Genomic DNA, 18,507 nt, shown 5'->3' with positions numbered 1-18,507 from the left:
CCTATCACTTGAATGCCTCCACCTGAGACCTCTTTTCTGGCTCATAGTGGGTTGTGGTCTACATGAACACAAAGCATTCAAGTATTTGTTGGATTCCCCTCAAGTTACTTTAAAAGGTTATAATGCTTACCTTGATTTCTACCTGCAACATAGCACATGTAGTTAGAAAGTAGCACAGAAACAAGAATGTGTGCTTAAGACCTTTAATTAATGGGCTGTTAATGAACGTGATCCACTTTGAAACAATCCCTTTGACAATCTGATCTTTACTATCCACAGTTTAGGGTTCAAGGCATGTCAGTGGAACCAAGAAAGATTAAGATAGTACACCACAAGTATTCAGGCACAGTTATCTGAGCACTTGTCTTAGCACCTCTGAAAGAGCTTCAAGTGAACTAGGAATATATTTTCAGGTTATTCTCAGTGTTTATTTTCCCTCTTAGAGTTAACATTTGTATTTGTCTTTTTTTTTTGCTAGGAACTTCATTGTTCCTTCAGGTACCATTATTGCTGTTGCCAGCCAACATGACTGGTGTTACAGCATGGTTTGGTCTGTGAGGAGTCAGCAGCACTGAAGTCCACAGACCTGCCTTAGTTATTAAGTGGTTGCATCAACATGATCTCAAGTTCTTGGAAGCCAGAACTTTGGCTCTTTGGAAGTGATGCACAATCAAAAAGACAATTCTGGTCTCTTTCCTGTTGATAGTGGAAGAGAGCCACATGCTGCTGGGACAGCTCAAGCTAAGCTGGCTTTGCAGCTTCAACAGGCACGAACCTTCCATCTGCAAGTAGAGGCTAGATAGCTTGATGTCCTTCAAGGCACCTGGCAATCAGCATTGGGCAAGGCAGCTTGTATTCCATACCAGGGCAGATCAAAGAATAAACAGATCAGTCAGTATTTCTGATAGCTGCTAGCAGACATCTTGAAATCCCTTTGCCAGAATAGGGGCAAGTTCAATTTAAAGTTTTTGTCTTCAGAGATGTTATTCACAAGGTTCATACCCCCATCTCCTATAAAGGCAGTAGTGCTGAACCATAAAAACAATATCAAAGATGATGGAGAAGACACCCAGGCCAAACTTGGTTGGATCTCCAAAGACTAATTTCCATTCATCTGTCAAACACAAGATTAGAGTGTTATGACTAAGAGCTTAGTCTTATCTTGAGACTACAAGATGATAGACATATTAAGGAAGTTCGTGTTTGTTACCCAGACTACTTAAACACTCCTTGAGACTGACCCGTACAGCTTGTGCAAAGCTAATAACGGTTCCCGTGGTTTCTTCAGAATAGCTAAGTATTTTTCAATCTCTAAGCAAAATAGACTTTCTTTATTCTTAGCATAAAGACAGCTACCCACGCTGTAGCATAAATCTCCCAAGATAACCTACAGGGTTTTGCTTTGTAATGAAGTTCTCCCACCCCATTAAGCCCCCACCAGTTCAGTTCCAGCCTTACCATTGTTGTATGACTGCAAAAACATCTGCAGGAGGCTGAAGGTTCCACCAGTGAAGTCTAGTAGTACATTTCCAATGCTCCATCCCTCAGTACTCTTCCGACGGAAATTCATGTATGCCTGAGGGCATAATGGGAAGTTTAATGTGTTGTGTACCTGTTCGTTCAGCACCTAGCCAGGACTAAGACCACGCAGGACTCTGCTTTCTACTGTGGTATCATGTTAGTTAGTGACAGTCTTGTTCCAGTCTTCAAATGAAGTAAAGATACTCCAATTTGGAAAGAAAGCTTACAGTTGATGTCTATGTTCACTTGGGCTTTTTCTTAGTTGGGTTACCTCTTAGTACGCTGAGCAATCCCAAAAAGTAAACATTTTGAGATATACAGAAGACTTAAGTGTTAAACTATATAGGAGCTTTATACTGTTTTGTCTGTGAAAAACGAATAAATAACCATTGCTGGTTTAGTCTAGTCAGACCTTCGAGAACATACACTTCAGGCTTAGAGTGACAGTAACATAGCATAAAACCAGAAAAGTTCAGGCTTACCTGTGGAAAATATTTTATCAACGTGACTGCTAACTTGATGTAAGAGAAGCAAAATAAGAACTGTAGCCATGTCATCTCCTCAGCTGCAGCAAGAAACAGTGTTGTAAATGTGAAGATCCATGCAAGTGCCAGTAGTCCAACAACAACTTTGGATACTTTCTGGTCTGCTCTCTGAAAGAGAAATGCAGATTTACTTGGACCAGTCTAGGCCCTATGTCCCCAGACACATTGTAAGGTATCGAATATGCTCAGTACCATGCAAGGTTACAGTCCTCACCCATTGTTGTACCAGTTAGGTACATACCACAAGGAAACTTCAAGCAATCAGCTGCAGGTTTGCAAAAGCTTATGTACAATATTTAAAAGCGTTTGTTCAGAATACTATTGTCCATAAGCAAGTGGAAAAAAATATTGCTGCAGTATTTTTTGAAGATTTATGTTGCCTATGATTCAGTGCCACATCTGTAACAATCTCCTGAGTTTAGTCTGAAGTTATCAACATAAATATAAATGCAATAGGCTGCTGAGCTGAGACCATTATGGTAAAAGTCATAGTTGTCTCCCTGTTCTTTACTAGAAGAGACTATCACACTCATTGTTGATAAATATGCTATTAGAGTTTTAGGTTTAGCATTATCAGAGGAAGTATTTATTTCTGTTTTGGGTTGCTATCTAGAACAAACGATCTGTTCACATCAGAGGTTTTACAATGAGCACCTGACTTAATCAGTCTCACCTGAGAAAGGAGTGGGAATTATAAATAGGCCTTTGCAGCTGTTTCAGGTGAAAAGAAGTGGGGAGGTAGAGAGAAAATGCTATGCACTAAATATGTCTGCACTCAAAAGCTGAATATTTGAGTTGTAAGGAATCACTAAGGACATCTCCTGGCTCAAGGCATCTTCAAAAGGTGAGGAAACAGAAAGCATGTATGAGCATTTGTACTGTGTAGAACTGTAATCCATGTGCTGGCTAGAAATCTGTTCAAAAACTTTATGAACTTGGCTGTTTACTTTAGTTATTTTGAGTCTAAGGAATCTACTTATAAGCTCAGAACATCCATGAGGCTGAAGTACCAAAGCTTACTGGAGCAGCTATTAGCTCAAGAAAGATAAAAGTAGCTGGACTGTGAAGCCTGGCTTCTAGAAAAGTCAAGGAACAGAAAGGCAGTGAAGATGACTTTAGGGCCCAAAAGGAGTGGATCTGAGCACAGTGAGAGGTGAGGCATCCAGCAGAGGGAGCTCTGCCAGAGCTACCAGGTCAGGCCAGCACTGAGACATACCTCATAGATGCAACACTGAATTATGATGAGGAGTGTCAGAGCTACTGCATGGAGGCTGAAGAAAACATCATTGATAGCCACAGGGTTCACTCCACTGGGATAACTGAGTAAGAATTCCTCCTAAGCGTAAGGTAAACCAAAACAGGCTAAGTGTTATAACTCCCTTATGTAGATACCCACGCCCCCTAAAAATAGTAGGGAAAATTGTGCTTACCTTAATTAAGGGAATCCAGAAGAGTCCAACATTAAACACGCTGTACGCTATGAAGCCAGTAAGGTTTAATGCAATGTAGTCAAAGCTTAATCCGACAACGCTAGAGAAGGAAAGAATTTAAAAAAAAGTAGGAGAAATGAGAGTGTTATAGGCAGCTCCAGGGATGGCTTATCCCTAGAACATGCTGACTGATAGGCAATTTTTGATGCAAGCCAAAGCTGAAGGCGTTCTGACAACATGACATGGAGTTTATTGGGAAGGAAGGTGAAATATCCTTCATATGCCATTCACAACAGTTCTCACTGCCAAGTTTGTTGCTGCTGTTTAACTTCACCCTTCCATGAGCTCAGCCAGCCTGATAAAGCCATGCCAGCCTAAATCCGTAGCAGTAGTGCATCTTTGCCAAAGTGAATGCTTTAGTTTTCATGTATGATAACCTTTCTACTTGCAGTCGTTTAGGTTAAGGAGAGCTAGTCTAATGATAACGCTACAAGGAGCTGTCTGATAAGCAGCTCACAAGGTAAGTCAACTGTGAAGGCGTCAGCACAATTGGCTTGGTCAGGTGATACACAACATGACACCAAAGGGAACGCAAAAAGCATCCTCTATCAGTAGTTATTACTGGATGCCAAACCTTAGAATTAGGTGTCTGTAGAATGCAAGTAAATTCCTCTGACCTGCACATACAAAAAGGGCACTGGGGCTGCATTTATTCAGGCCTTGTTTTTGCCCTGCTTCTCCTCCTGCCCCAGTTTTTCCATACATAAGTCACAAGAACCAAAAGTGGATGAAAGTGAAACCAGGAATATTGTTTTTGGATGCGCTTAAGGGACTTGAAAACACATCTTAAGTCTCCTTACCTTTTTCGTCGCCAGTTCTCAAACAGTTGAGGATAGAAGGAGATAGACCAAGCAAGGAAATAGATCCAGCCAATCACCTCATCAGCGTATTTCACTACGATGCTGTGAATCACTTGAAATTGAATCCTAGGTCTGAAGGTTAATGCAAACAGAGTTAGTTATTTTCTCTGCTCATACATTTTCAGGACCATTTGCCTTGTTCTGCTTTGAGAAAAAACAGAACTGAGGCACTGAGACAAGATAAAGATTCAGTGTTGGTTTCAGTTGAGTTTTTCCTCCCTTTCTTTAGTGTCCCTGTTAAGTTTTAAACATCTGCCATTCAACCTAGCCTTTCCTTCCCGTTCCACTCTTCATTTCTATTATTCAAAAAGGTCATCCTGTGCCTATGGCTTCCAGTGTTGTAGCACGGGGTCTGTTACGCAAGAGCAGTTTCACTTTTCATGCCCTGCCAGCAAAGCCTCATGATCATGCCTGTCCTGTTGATCACTTCACAAATATGGTTACCTCTGCAATTCCTGCGAGTCTTAAAAAGAGAAGTGAAATGAGGAAGTAATACAGGAGTAGCCTGTTGATGAGTAGCATCTGGACAAGGAAATACAATCCAGTTTTCTCCATCTTGCTAGACTGTTTTCCTGTTAGAGAGGACTGGCATTGGTGAACAGATGGCTCTGCTAACTAGGGAGGAAAACACCTGCATCTCCTGACAAGGATGTGGGTACTCAGCTGCACAAGGCTATTAGTACTCCAGAACAAGCTCTGCACAGTAAGAATATAAAAATAGCATCCATGTAGACATTGACAACCAAATGCTTCCTGGATCAGGACACGTAGTTTTGAAACTTTGGAGAAGGGTTATTAAAACCAGACTAAGGAGCCATAAGAGGTCACAGTCATCTAGGTATAAGTTTAAAATACCAAGATTACCATTCTGCTTCTATGCTTTATATTTATCTGAATACCTCGGGGATTACTGGGGGGTCACTACATCTTCTCAATTATATACTGTCCATGTCCCAGCAACTACTTAACTATAGGGAGGAAATAATTATGCCAGAGTTTATGAAGCAGTAGGATACTAAGTAGAATTAAAAACCAGTTTCTCACCCAGTTAAGTTGAAATTACTGGTATAAAGATAAACTGTTATTTGTCCAACATCATCTGCTTTCACTTGGAAGTCTGCCTCGGTATGACCTGCAGGCAAATGCACCTGCAAGGCAAAGTGGAGGGAAAAAAGGAGAGTTGCACCATACCAGCTCTAGGCTTTTGCATAAGGTCAGGAGTCTATTCTGTCACTTACTTTGTCAGGTAGTTCAACAATGGTGCTGTGTTTTGATGAGTGCGTAATATTAAGAGTTATCACCAGTGTCTCATTTAATGGAGCCCTGCAAAGACAGACGAGCCGAGTTAGACTGGTGCCTGAGTTCACAAAGATCGCTTCAGGTCTGTGGGAAAGTATCTACTAATTCCACAGAGCTGTAGCAAATTTAGTCGGCAGTCCATACACAACAGTACAGTACCGATGTAGTACTCAGAGGAACACCAACACCAGATTGTTAGCACTATACTATTTCTTTTAACTGAAAAAGCGACTGGCATTGAACAGTTACATACCCACATTTCGCCTCCCTCTACCCCACACAAATGGCAGAGAAGAGCATTACAGCAAAATCCTACAATGGTAGGATTCTGGAGACTAAGAGGGGCAGAAATGATGGACATGTACTGGGGTGATGACAAGCAGAAATCATGGCCATAATGCAAGATTAAAAACAAACACAAGTAAAATAGCCCTGCAAAGCTTTCCCTCAGGGCTCCACTAAGCATTTGTCCAGGAGGTTTAGTTGCAGAGCCATATGTAGATTATCCTAAGGTTCAAACACCTGTACTTCTCCATGAAGGAGATCACAGTACTACATACAACTTTGCAGAAATAAGAGTTCTGGACTGTTGCAGCCATGTCTTGCTATTTTCCCCTTTGTCACAATTCTTACATTGTCATCTGACTGTTCCCTTCACACACACCCCTACCTTTGGGATCTCAAAGTCTAAGTATTTAATGCTTCTTTCCTGGCAAGAGGCTGACAACAAAAACACGGCTAAGCCGTGCATTGTATTAAACAATATGACTAGGATGTATCAGCCCCTAGTCTGGGGTAGCTGCCTTTCTTTGCTAGAAAGGGTGAGTTCTGCTTGCTTGGTAATTTTTTGTGATCTTTCTAAGAAGTGCAAGTTCCTCTCAAGCATCAGTTTTTAGAAATAGAGAAGCTGCAGGTTCACATATGGAAGACAGTTCAGTAAGCTAATACAAGGTAGACAGTATAAAATGTCTTTTCCTGCTTGACTTCCCATACAAATGGCATGGGATATTACCGGAGACCAACTATACAAGGCCATTTCAGAGACTGCTGCACTGTCTTGGTCCAAACTGGCACTAAGTGATTTACCAGTCTAGAAGTAGCCAGTCACACACAGGTAAAAGTCCCTCTGTATAAAAAAGTTATCCAAGTCTGCAGGGAAATTTAACTATATAGCTACATTTTACCCTCTTGTTATTCCTTATTTCAAAGAGAAAAAGCTGTAACCATGATTTTACCTCAGAGATATCGTGACATTTGTTGAACTTCCATTTTCTAACAAAACCACTTCTGGGACAGACAATACAATGACTCCATCTGGGAGGAAATAAAAATTTGTCCATTACTACCTGGAGTGTCAGATTAAAAACAAAAAACAACACAACACCAGTACACTTTCACCAAACAGCAAAGGGAGTACTGCTTATTTCAAGGGAACTAAACAACCTAAAAGGAGAACTAAGTAACTGCCACTTGAACAAGTTACAAGGAAGCAATTTAAATATTTGATTTGCAGCAAGAGTTTGTGCCAAGACAAAGCTACAGAATACTTAAAACTCACTACTTGTTTCTTGATACGATCCCAGTAACTTGGAAGTCATAATGCTCAAAATTTAAAGTTACTGCTTGAGTGACAAATTCTTCACGTCCCCAGATGTTTCAAATAACGTATATTTACAATTATAATACTTCAAGAATCACAAGTGCCTTGCTATAGTGGTCAGAAGTATCGCTGTTATAGGGCACGCTTTGCAACAGTACAGCTATGGTATAGTGTGTCATGTTTTGAGAGGGGGTCATATTACAACGCCAATACAATTGACATCAAAACCATAAACCTGTCATGCATCATCAATTTTGGAATCCAAGTCTTTTACTATATGTACGTTTAAAGGTCAAAAGTGACAGATAAGAACAACAAATCTATTTAAGACCAGAAAAAGAGCATTAAAGAGGTTGCCCTGATTTTTTTTTTATTATTTTTAATATTATGTTTAGTAATGGACACCCTATTTTGTCTCCTGAACTGTAGGGTTCAAGAAAGCTAGAACTGAAATAATGAACTGGAAATACATGGGCTGGATACAGCGAAGTAGCAAACACCAGCAGTTAGCCTATGAGGTAAGAATAACCGTGAATCCCTACACTGCCAGGATCCTCACATAACAGTTTTGAGTACTGTCTGCCTTCTGAAAGCAGACATATTTGGAAAGAAGTGGAAAACATTTTCTTTATAAGAATCAAATATGAAAGCTACTTCTTGCAGGAAGTTACATAGGCATTATCTGCAGTGACGAGCATCTTTCTTGTTACCTTATATTACACAGCATTCTTAAGAAGTTACTTAAATGCAGGAGAGCTCCCTAGTTCATCCCTGACTGCACCAGTCAGTATTTAACCTCCTTCAACTGAGGGGAGTGTCTGCACTCTCCTAGTGCTCCATCTGTCACTAGAGTGCCTCAGCATGAGCACATGAAGTCAAAGGCAGCATGTGACAGAAGAGCTGATGGGCAACATGGCACAGATCTCCCCAGAGGGAGATGACTGGGGATACTGAGGAGCTACCCTTGTCCACCTCTTACCACTCTGGAGCTGGTCTGCAGGCCCAAGCAGGGATGACCAAACACCACCACTCCCCAGCAGCATAGGCATGAGGTACAGTAGAGGAGGGAACAGATATTTCATCCTGATGGTGGCAGAGCTGCAGAAAAAACGAGGAGAAGGCCTTGCTCAGGTCCTACAAACTTTAAGTGGGTACCAGCCTGTTCCCCACTGCAAAATGGCTCCCTCCTCAGCACCACAGCCCCTGGCCCAGCCTGGCTGAAGGGCCCTCAGCACTCTCTAAAGGACACTGGGCTTTCAGCCTCTGTCTGCCCACGCTCCCCTGACAGTCTTCCCCCCTCAAAGCTTATCCTGCTCCTGCCACTCTGCTACCGTCCCCTGAGGTATCCCCCACTTCGCAGGACTACGAATCTCAGCAACCACTGCGCCCCCCACCCTCCCCACCTGCAGCAGAAGGGGCGCGGTGCACGCTGGGACTTGTAGTCCCCAACACTCTCCCCTCAGAAGGTACGGTGAGGCAACGCCATCCCACACCTTAGGGCACGCTAATACCAAGGAAGCGGCACTACGGGGAAAAAACACCTACCTCCTTTCAGCACTGCAACTCCGTCCCACGCACCCCGAGCTCTTCCCTTTTCAGCTCCTCACGTGAGGCGGCCGCCTATCGCCTCCCCGCCTAACGCCCCCTTCGCGCGTGTGCGCCGCTGTGGCCGCCCGCAGGCGCCATCTTGGGTGTGGCAGAGCGGGGCGGGCGCCGAGCTGGGGCTGGCGGCTTTGTGAGGAGGGGTCGCTGAGGGCCGGGGTGGGGACTCGGTGCTTCAGCTGCTCGCTGGAGTTTTGTTCTAAATTGCAAAGGACGCTGGGGAGGGCTGGGGAAGGGATGGTTTTGCCACTCTCAAGATGGAGGGGCATTGCTCAAGTGCTGAAGGGAGACGTTTTCAGTCAGAGGGCAGAGTCCAGGCTCTCTCTCGGCCCAGTTTGCCCAGTCACCCCAGTCCTTGCACGCTGCTGGAGCAGTAGCCTGTGTTGTTTGTGCCCTCTTAGGGCAGGTGCTCCTTCAAAGGCAGCGAGGAACAACATAAGGGCTCAACACAGTGGATGTTGGTCGGACTACCGCCTAGAGAGACTTGTGTGTGTGAGGGAGGTGAAGGCAACTCGCCAGGGCCATGGCAGGCAGCGAGGCATCCTGCGTGCTGGGCATAGACCTGGGCACGACGTCTGTTAAGGCTGCCCTGCTGGTAGGGACAGAGCGAGGGCATGTGGTGGCAGAGAGCTGCTCCAGGGAGACACAGGCACACACCAGCAGCCTGGAAGCTGGACCGCAGGTAAGGGGTGGCAGAAAGCACTGCCGGCGATTTCAGGATAGTGGCATTGCCTTGTAGCAGTTGGGTTGTCTTGCTACGTTATGTTGACTTTGACAGATTTCTTGTTTGGTTGGTTTTTTGGTTGTTTGGGCTTGTTTTGTGTGTGTGCGTAGAGTGACAGAGATGGTTGCTATATGTGTCTGGATGTCTGAAATGGGAATTAAAATGCTATCTGTTTTCTGTTCAAGAAAGCCAAGTAAAGCTGTTTTAAGAAAGACACAGCTTTTGAAAAGCTGCTGGTTAAGTACTCAAATAGTCATGTCAAATTAGGATAGTACTGGAGTCAATGGGTTTGTTAGATGAATAATAACTCTTAGGAACTTGTTCCCTCTTTTCTTACCTCATTTCAAAATGGAGGCACCTGCCAGGAACATTCCATAAGTGGCACCACTGAGTCAAACTAATTGCCACTGCTGGAGCCTCCCACATTCCTGAGATGGCAGCCCAAGCTCAACTTTATCTTCTGAGAACGTACAGACCTGCAGAAAGCCTGCTTCTGCTTCCATTATGGCCTCAAAGATGTCACAAGACAATCTAAAACTATTCTTCCATGAACAATGCCTTTGTCTTTGATGCTGTCAGTTCAGGAAACAGCAACCACTTGCCAACTTAAAGGGTATGTTGCACTTTAACGTGAGATGGAATCGTAACTGGAAATTCCCTGTGGAAATAACCAGGAACGTATGTTCCTGTTAAAGGGCTTTAGGTTAATTATGTTGTTCAATCAAATAAAGAATGAATCAAAATCATAAACATTATGTATCAACATTCCTGTGGCCTAGTATTGTAGTGTTTCCAGGGACTCATTTCTGAGCGAAGATACTGGACAGGCCAATGCTTCTCCCTACAGTCACGTTTATGCAGCTAGAAGTACACATGCCCACAACAGTTCACAGCTATGTGTAGGATATATGTAAATACTTTTGCTTATAATCTTTGTTCTAGTCTGTCAAAGTGGTCTGAATTTTCAAAAGGGTGAAAGCTGTAATGCAGCTTATCTTGTGGCAGGGCTTGGTCAGTTTACTGAGTAGATCTATGCAGTTTGCTTGGCAGTTCTGGGAACAGAGTATCTAGAAATGAAGTATCAGCATCATCCAAGTCAACAGTGCGTAGAGGCTTTAGGAGGTTGTGAGACATGAATCTGCGTGCAACTGAGAACATGCGGATAATCCTCTGTGGAAAAAAAAAAAAAAGAGCAATGCAGAAGTTGAGCTAATGAAAGTATGTGGTGAGTGTTAATGGATTTTTTAAAAGGTGTGTTTGAGTAGTGTCTTAAGAAAATAAGTCAAGGATTATACGGCCTTCAGTCTAAGATGCTGTTGTTTATTCTCAACTTGCTAGTATTGTTTTGGGGGTTTTGTGTGTGTTGTGTTTTGTTGGTTTTTTTTTGCAAACTTTCTTTCAATTTAGTAGTGAATGTTACTGTAATGCATGTTATTAACCTAAATGAGTTCTGTTCTTCACTTCTGACTAGAGTAGCCTTGTTTAATAAATACAGTGAGTCCTAATGGCTTCATCTTGGTATAATGCTTCATGATTACAGGGAATGGAGCAGAATGTCCGGAGAATAATAACAGCACTGAACGAATGCCTTGCTGCTCTACCTCAGCAGCAGCTTCAAAGAGTCAGTCACATTGGCATTTCAGGGCAAATGCACGGGATTGTATTTTGGAAAAGAGATCAAGGTAACATTAATTTTTGGCATTCCTGTTTAGAGTACCATGATACAGAAAAATAAATCTTCAGCACTGAAGTGATCTGTAGGAAACTGCTGCATGTTCACCTTGATTTTCTGTAAAACAGAATTAACAAGATTATCTTCTGTGTCAATTTTGCTTTAATTACTGGAATTTCATCTACTGACAGTAGTTAACCATGTTGTTTACCCATATCAGTTGAAGGATTTAGTCTTGTGAGATCCCTGCAGAGTGAGCACAGTTAATAGTATGAAGGAGGAATTACATATCTGTGGCTTGTCTATTGTTTGTCCATCATATGCTATCTGCTGCCAGTTGAAAGAACTTCCGGAGACCATGTCAATTCCTTTTTTCTTAAATGTTACTCACCTCATAAAGCACTTAACTACTTGGTGTCCAGTATCTCAATACCTTCCAGTGATTCTGCAGTAGTAGTATTAGCAGTTCTATGTATGCCTTGAAAAATAAGCTGTACTTGATCTTTATGTTAGAATGTGTACAGCAGTAGCTATCCAGTAATGAACATTGCTATGCTAATTTGACACGCTGTTTGAAAGTACAGTAAGAGGAAAAAATGACGTTCAGTAAAATATTATTTCAGTCTTATGTTGTTATCTTTTATGAAAATCTCAAAGCATTTTTTTCTAGTAAGTTGTAGACTGGCATGTTGCATTCATCTTGCCTGCTTGTGCTTCTGTTAGGAGCTGAAAAGGATTGTGGTCTTGATTCTGAATATGCAGCTGCTTGTAGACTGAAGGGCCAAGACCTCAGAAACAAAGTCAGCCACAGTAAGGTAGTCACATGGAGCTTGATTGTGACAGTGAAGATGTTTGAAAAATTCAAGCCTTGGATTTCTAGCTCTGTGAGATAGGTATGGATTCTTTTCTTGGCTAAGCTGACGTAAACCTTCTGAAGTCCAAGGTTCAGGTTTCAAAATGTGGTTCTGTTTTTTTTTTCTCTTTACCTTACGGTGTGCGCATCTGAGCAATTATACAGATCTTAAAATAATAATAAAAGTTACAGATTAAGCAAAGATTTATTGTAAACTGCAGAATAGATTTTCCAGAAGTGCTGGTCACTGCCTATCAAAAGTTTTCGGGGTCTTAATTGCTTAAAGAGACACAGTGCTATTCATTACTGGCTGTAATTTTACCTTAAACACAAAAATGATTGCAAAGAAAGAAATCCAAAGGCTGATGGGAAGGAGCTGTTGCTTGCTTTCCAGCTGTCCCAAGGGCTGCATAACAAAGCCTCATGAGTTCATGATAGACAGATTCTTACGTGATATTGGTTAATATTTTATTTCCCAAAGCCACACACCACTTTTGTTTCATTTCTGTCCAGTGAAAGAGGGTGTTTGCTCTCATTTGTTTTGAGTAGACTAAATGAATCCATGCGCTTTGGGACACAAATTAGATTTTTAATAGCATCCTTTAGGGTTGGATTTATGGTTAATAATATTTCTTTGAAACCATTTAAAACTAGAAAAACAAGCCAATTTGAAAATCGTTTCAAACAGACTTGATAGAACAGGGAATTAAGAGAACAACAAAGGTATGTTTGCTTTGCATGTTTCACATAGTACTTCCTGCTTTCATGGCTGCTTTTTATTGTGTGTGTGACTTTAAATCCCTGTATGCAGCCCAAGAAAGACTCTTTTAGTCATATTTGTGCTAGTCAGTTAAGCAGCTGGGTCTCTACTCTGACCTGTAGGACAAGTGGCACAGCACAGCTTGAAACTTTCCTGCCACCCCTCACTAAAAAAAAGAAATAGAGCCAGCTGGAGACAGTGCATGGCCTGTCCTATCCCTATCTTGTGGCCCTGCATCACCTGGGAGAGCAGTAGTTGTCAGAGGCTGAAGCTGAGCCGTAGAGTGTGCCAGCAAATATCACAGGCCAGTGCTTGAGCTCAGCATCTGCTCAGTTTGCTGCTCTGGCAGGTCTGTAATCTGCCTTAGCAGGACTGCTTGTGGGGAGCATGTCAGGGCAGGGAGCAGCGCGCTGGGCTGGAGCAGTAGCAGACATTGCTGCGAAGGCTCCGTGTAGCACCAAGAGGTTGCCCTAATTTAGCTGAGGCCTTTGCATAGAAGCATGTGATGGCTTCACCAAAGGTGTGGCAACCTCTGTTCAAAACAAATGTGTTAGACTGATAAAAACTGAATTAAATCCTTCTCTACTTCTGGTGAAGCATTATTGCAAGGTACAGGTGAGGGATGTTCTTTGGTTTGCAGTCCGTTGCTTAATACGTACAGATCCAGGCTTCCTGTTGCTTTGAGTCAAAAGGTGGAAGAAACTGTGCCCTATCCATCGTAGACAGCCGTTACTAATTCTGTGTGCTCGTGGTCATGATGTGGCTGTTCAAGTTTTGTCATGTCAGCTCCTTACCTCTCGTAGCAGAATTGCAAATTTTTTCCAGGATGACTGGAATTATGACGTTATCTGGGACTGAAACTATGACTAGTTAATTTAATTACAACCGCTACTGGCTCCGTTTCTGTTCTTTTCCCAATATATTTGACAAATTATCAGAGTGTCTAGTAAGGAAAAATGGCAGGCACTGCGGGGAATCACGGGATTTCTCAGGCACTGTTGTGTTTCAGGTTGCAGGTGGACAGAGTGTGGTACCGGCCCTACCTTTGAGCCAGAGGAGGTCAGTCATCTGGTTACGTGGCAAGACGGCCGCTGCAGTCCTGCCTTCCTGGCTTCTCTTCCACTGCCCCAGTCACACATCAGCCTGGCTACAGGATTTGGGTGTGCCACAGTCTACTGGTATTTAAAGAAAAGGTACATTGTTTCTCAAATGGGCAGTTACATCAGGCTGTTTCACTGTCAGTTTCTCCCCTTGAATTTGTGTGACAATTGGGATTCCTGTGGCATGGTAAAACAACTACAAGCTCAGGGTGTGCGTTTTCTCTCTAATCATAATATTAATTAGTCAAAGAATGTTTGTAATGGCAGTATTCAATATAAGCGATATGTAACAGCACACAAGTCTCTCTGACCTCATAAAAGTAGTACAGATCTTTTTAATAAAAATAAAATCTTTTGACCATATAGAAACAGAAGTTTTAAAGTATCATAAAATTCGAGTCCAATCTGCTACTCAGAGGAGGTCTGCTAATGTAGCTTGAACGCTATAATTTTGGCTTGTGCAGATAGTGGAAAGTACAAACATGCCTAAAACAGTAACAGAGTTGCTTTGGCTGGTTGCTGCCAGATGCTGAAAGAAACAATCCCTAAATTAATTTCAGTTTCTTCCTTCTTTAGACACTGGGATTCTTATGAGGTGTTACTGATGCTCTGCTTTGTTGTGGCATTTTTGCAGAGGATGTAATTTTTCACTTATGACTTGGCATCAGCATGATTTGGTCTTCAGTTTCATCTGTAGCATGCTATGTTTCTCAAAGAGACATTATCTTCCTCAGCAGTGAGTTCAAGTTAAATTAGTAGGGAAAAACTTACTACATCTTGTTTTTCCCTCAGCATATGTTCAGCAGATACCTAGAATGTGACGTGACCTTGCTTTGGAGCTGTACAGCTCATGAGTCCAAGCTGCTTCGGTTTGTTTCTGTTCCGTTTCACCACTTGGTACATTTCCACTCATATAATCTGTGAATCCTAAAGCGACTGCAGGAATTGACTAATTTTTCTCAAATGCTCCGGAATCAACAAAGTGACATTTTTGTACAAACAATTACAACCTTCCTGGCATGTTTTGCGGTGGTATGCTTTCAAATCCAGATAACTCATTCCTTAAAGCCACTGTCTCTCTGTCTTCCACGAGCAGATAAGAATTGCTACTGTGGTAAAAGCTTGGAAAATAAATCCCATTAAAAAAAAAATGATAACCCACAAAATACAAGTTGATCACTGAGATACTGAGTTTGCAGTTTTGTTTTTAGGAGGTGAGGCCACACGCATCTAAAGTTCCCTGTAGCACTGAACGTAAACTTGCTCTGCCTGTCTTAAAGCACCACTCATTGTTTTTGTTTTTAAAATGTTTTGTTTAAAAGTCCAGATTTTCTGAAGTCTTACGATGCAGCTGGCACTATCCATGACTATGTGGTTGCCATGTTGTGTGACCTGAAGAAGCCACTCATGTCCGTCCAGAATGCCGCCAGCTGGGGATATTTTAATGCCAGAAACAAAAGCTGGAATACTGATGTGTAAGTGCTGAGGTCATTCCATGGATTTTATGCTTTGCTTGTGTCAGGCAACGTGAACATCTCTTAGGTCCCTAAGTATGAATGTGCTACGGATAGGAAGTGATTGAAAGTTGTTCCTAATCAATTGTGGTGTGGTCTGTACTGAAGGACTCTTGGGCGTTTGCTCTGGTTTGTAAGGTAAATGTATTTAAATTGTATAGGATCTAGCACTATGTTTTTAGAAATACCTAAGACAGCAGAGCTGAGAGGCTCATCAATGAGGCCTTGTATACCAAACTGTTCTTGTCCCTTTCTGTGGTGTGATGGTGGGAGGAGATGGAGAAGTGAGTGCTGTAGCCAAGGCTGTAATGGCAAAAGACAGTTACTACTGTCTCCTCCTTTTGGCTGAGCTCCTTTGTAACTGCTAAGATTTACTTGTGATTTATTAAAATTTGGTAGGCTACAGGGAGTCTTACAGAAAACTGTTTTTGTTTATTTATTTTTAACGATTTGCTCTTTCAGGACAGAATCCTAAGGCTGTATGTATTTCAGAGTTTAGGTTAGGCCAGAATTCCAAGAGCTGCTCATAAAGGTAATTTACTATCTAATGCCTTAAGAGTGACAGAAACTTGCATTTTCACTAATCTGGTGTTTTTGCTGTAGCAACATAGTGTATCTTGCGGTTTGTGTAAGGAGTTTGTTGGACTTACCTCTGTGATTTGGTTTTGAGATACTAACTGCATGACAGTTCAAAGTTCTTTGACGCTTAAAAGTTGAATTTTTGTGATTGTCCCTTAACCTTGGAACTTGCTTGTCCATGTGACATCAGTAGGTTAAACTTGGTGAACCTGTACTCCTGTATAATCCCAGGTAATCAGATTGCATACCACGAAAAGCAGTTTATTCTTCCAGAATATTCTAGTGCACCACGCGCATTGAACTGGAATGCTGCCCAAGACAAAACTTTCTAGAGAAGTGAAAGCATCCATAAATCCAGCAGCCGCAAATGTATGGCCACCTTCGTCTGCGACTTCAGAGAGGTCCTTGTAGCCCTGCTGCATGTTCCTGTACTACTTTCCTGCAACAATATTGTTCTGATTGTAGATTGAAAAAGTCCGGCTTTCCTCTTCACTTGCTTCCAGAGGTGGGAGACCCTGGCAGTATTGCGGGGAGGACAATCTGTGCATGGCATGGAATACCCAAGGGAACAGAAGTAGGAATTGCTCTGGGAGATTTCCAGTGCTCTGTTTATTCCTGTCTGACTGAAAGGACTGATGCAGGTATGATCATTTTGGTATCTTACTTTGTTTTCTCATTGTCTGCCTTCAGGGTAGCCTAGTAAAATGCTGATTCTTTTTTTTCTATTGTTTTCTAGTTCTTAATATCAGTACCTCTGCTCAGCTGACCATCTCAATGCCCCCTGGTTTCCAGCCTCCAGAGACACCAGATCCTTCATCGGCTGTTACTTACTTTCCCTACTTCAACGGTGACTACTTGGCAGTGGCAGCATCACTTAATGGAGGCAATGTGCTAGCAACATTTGTGGACATGGTGTCACGGTGGATGGAAGAGCTGGGTAAGCTCGTTAAGGATTGTTAAGGCTTAAAATTGAGGTTGATCAACAAGGTGAAGGGAAGCTCAGACAAAGGAACAAGTATAGAGCTGTTTCTTCATGCCATAGAAGGAATGAGGATATACCTCTTGGGTCATATTTCCCAGATGTCTAGAATTTCCTTCTGAAGCTAATGAACATGCTGGGACAGTCATCCTTGGACTCCACATTCACTTTGCTTCTAGGTTTTGGGTTTTCTTTTGTTTTAAGCACACAAGAATACTTTTGCAAGTTGTTTTTAAAAGGAAGGGTCAGCAAATTTGAGGACAGCCACTGATTTCCTATGACTGCAATCAGAAAGAGTCCCTTGATTGTATCAGTTGCCTTTTACTGTGTATTTTGCCGCAGTCTAATGGATTTTAAGGCTAAAACTCACGTAGTGTCTTCTAAGTGCTTTAAACATGGACTTTGCACTCATGGTGGTTTGTTTGTTTTTGTTATTATATAACTTCCTCACTTTTTCTGGAGTTGTATTTGATATGTCATCTTACTCATTACAAAGGAAAAAAACAGCTTGTATTTAATGTCTATTTCTGCTCCTGGGTATACATAGGGTCCTCCATTTCCGTGCTCTGTCATTCCCATTTGTGAAATGAGAAGTAATTATCACATTAAATTTGAGTGTTTTACACACGCACATATATATAAAATCTCCTGTGTTTTGCAGTGCAGAAATAAGTTCTGAAATCATTCTTTCGATGAGTTCTTGAAGTGAACTCTGCGTTCAGCTTCGGTAGCTGGATTGCATACGAAGTCTGTCATTAGTACCTTTAGAGATGTTGGTTCTGATCAGAAAAAGATTTCTAGTATTACAGATATTAGATACAGTTGGATGGGAGAACTGGGGCTTGTAATCCTGGAAAAACAATTACCTTTGATACAGGGAAAAAATGTATTCAGTATTTTGCTGAACAAGTGGATCAGTGCCTATTTTAAGTCTCCACATGTAAGATATACTAGATCTCTTCAGCTGAGTAACATGGTATTTCCCATCTGCAGGACTTCAGGTTCAGGAGTCTGCCATCTACGCAAAGATAATCAAAGCAGCTTTGGCCCAAGATGACAGCAAACTCTCAATCCACCCAACCATATTTGGAGAGAGACACGTTCCTGAGCAGTTGGCTTCAGTGACTAGTATTGCTGTCTCTGAGCTCTCCTTGGGTCATGTAACCAGAGCTCTGTGCCGCGGCATCGTTCAAAACCTCTGTTCCATGTTACCGGTGCAACATCTGATGGAGACAGGAGTGAGCAGAATTCTGGGGAGTGGGAGTGCCCTCGCCAGGAATGAGGTGCTGAGGCAGGAAGTGGAAAGGATTTTTCCGTTCCCTGTGGTTTATGGGAAGGATGTCGATGCTGCTGTGGGGGCTGCCATGGTGATGTTCTACAGAAAATAAAGTTATTGTTTAGAGTGGCCT

The 18,507-nt window shown here is 42.2% G+C and overlaps 2 protein-coding genes across 4 annotated transcripts; one reads left to right on the top strand and one right to left on the bottom strand.

Annotated features, from left to right (window-relative positions):
* Positions 1–189: 189 nt before the first annotated feature.
* CTNS (cystinosin, lysosomal cystine transporter) lies at positions 190–9,007 on the bottom strand. Its single transcript, XM_080562648.1, has 11 exons — positions 8,861–9,007; positions 8,295–8,413; positions 6,951–7,029; positions 5,655–5,739; positions 5,461–5,564; positions 4,357–4,488; positions 3,497–3,596; positions 3,283–3,402; positions 2,004–2,174; positions 1,459–1,576; positions 190–1,114 (listed from the first exon to the last, which is right to left on the bottom strand). The coding sequence occupies exons 2-11, from the start codon at positions 8,395–8,397 to the stop codon at positions 984–986; spliced, it is 1,143 nt and encodes a 380-aa protein (XP_080418774.1). The 5' UTR covers positions 8,398–8,413; positions 8,861–9,007; the 3' UTR covers positions 190–983.
* Positions 2,214–18,506, top strand: SHPK (sedoheptulokinase). Of its 3 annotated transcripts, XM_080562632.1 has the most exons (8): positions 2,214–2,910; positions 7,745–7,833; positions 11,182–11,323; positions 13,936–14,119; positions 15,349–15,501; positions 16,585–16,760; positions 16,856–17,056; positions 18,092–18,506. In XM_080562632.1, the coding sequence occupies exons 2-8, from the start codon at positions 7,771–7,773 to the stop codon at positions 18,484–18,486; spliced, it is 1,314 nt and encodes a 437-aa protein (XP_080418758.1). In that variant the 5' UTR covers positions 2,214–2,910; positions 7,745–7,770; the 3' UTR covers positions 18,487–18,506. The 3 variants fall into 3 exon arrangements, with proteins under 3 accessions (XP_080418758.1, XP_080418757.1, XP_080418759.1); XM_080562631.1 differs by lacking the exons at positions 2,214–2,910; positions 7,745–7,833 and adding an exon at positions 9,171–9,599; XM_080562633.1 differs by lacking the exons at positions 2,214–2,910; positions 7,745–7,833 and adding an exon at positions 9,639–10,254.
* Position 18,507: the final 1 nt, after the last annotated feature.

The sequence above is a fragment of the Anser brachyrhynchus genome (assembly GCF_964034855.1).
Source record: "Anser brachyrhynchus genome assembly, chromosome: 20".
NCBI lineage: Eukaryota > Metazoa > Chordata > Aves > Anseriformes > Anatidae > Anser > Anser brachyrhynchus.
This window is presented reverse-complemented; position numbering and strand designations above follow the sequence as displayed.

What these genes read in the sequence shown, in the direction of transcription:
- CTNS (XM_080562648.1), bottom strand. Translation starts at nt 8,397, where the DNA reads ATGAAATATCTGTTCCCTCCTCTACTGTACCTCATGCCTATGCTGCTG. An exon ending in TGCAGACCAGCTCCAGAGTG is followed by an intron (nt 7,030 to 8,294) that starts GTAAGAGGTGGA and finishes ATTTCCTCCCAG; the next exon opens with ATGGAGTCATTGTATTGTCT. An exon ending in TTGTTGAACTACCTGACAAA is followed by an intron (nt 5,565 to 5,654) that starts GTAAGTGACAGA and finishes TTTGCCTTGCAG; the next exon opens with GTGCATTTGCCTGCAGGTCA.
- SHPK (XM_080562631.1), top strand. Translation starts at nt 9,441, where the DNA reads ATGGCAGGCAGCGAGGCATCCTGCGTGCTGGGCATAGACCTGGGCACG. An exon ending in ATTTTGGAAAAGAGATCAAG is followed by an intron (nt 11,324 to 13,935) that starts GTAACATTAATT and finishes GTTGTGTTTCAG; the next exon opens with GTTGCAGGTGGACAGAGTGT. An exon ending in GACTGAAAGGACTGATGCAG is followed by an intron (nt 16,761 to 16,855) that starts GTATGATCATTT and finishes ATTGTTTTCTAG; the next exon opens with TTCTTAATATCAGTACCTCT.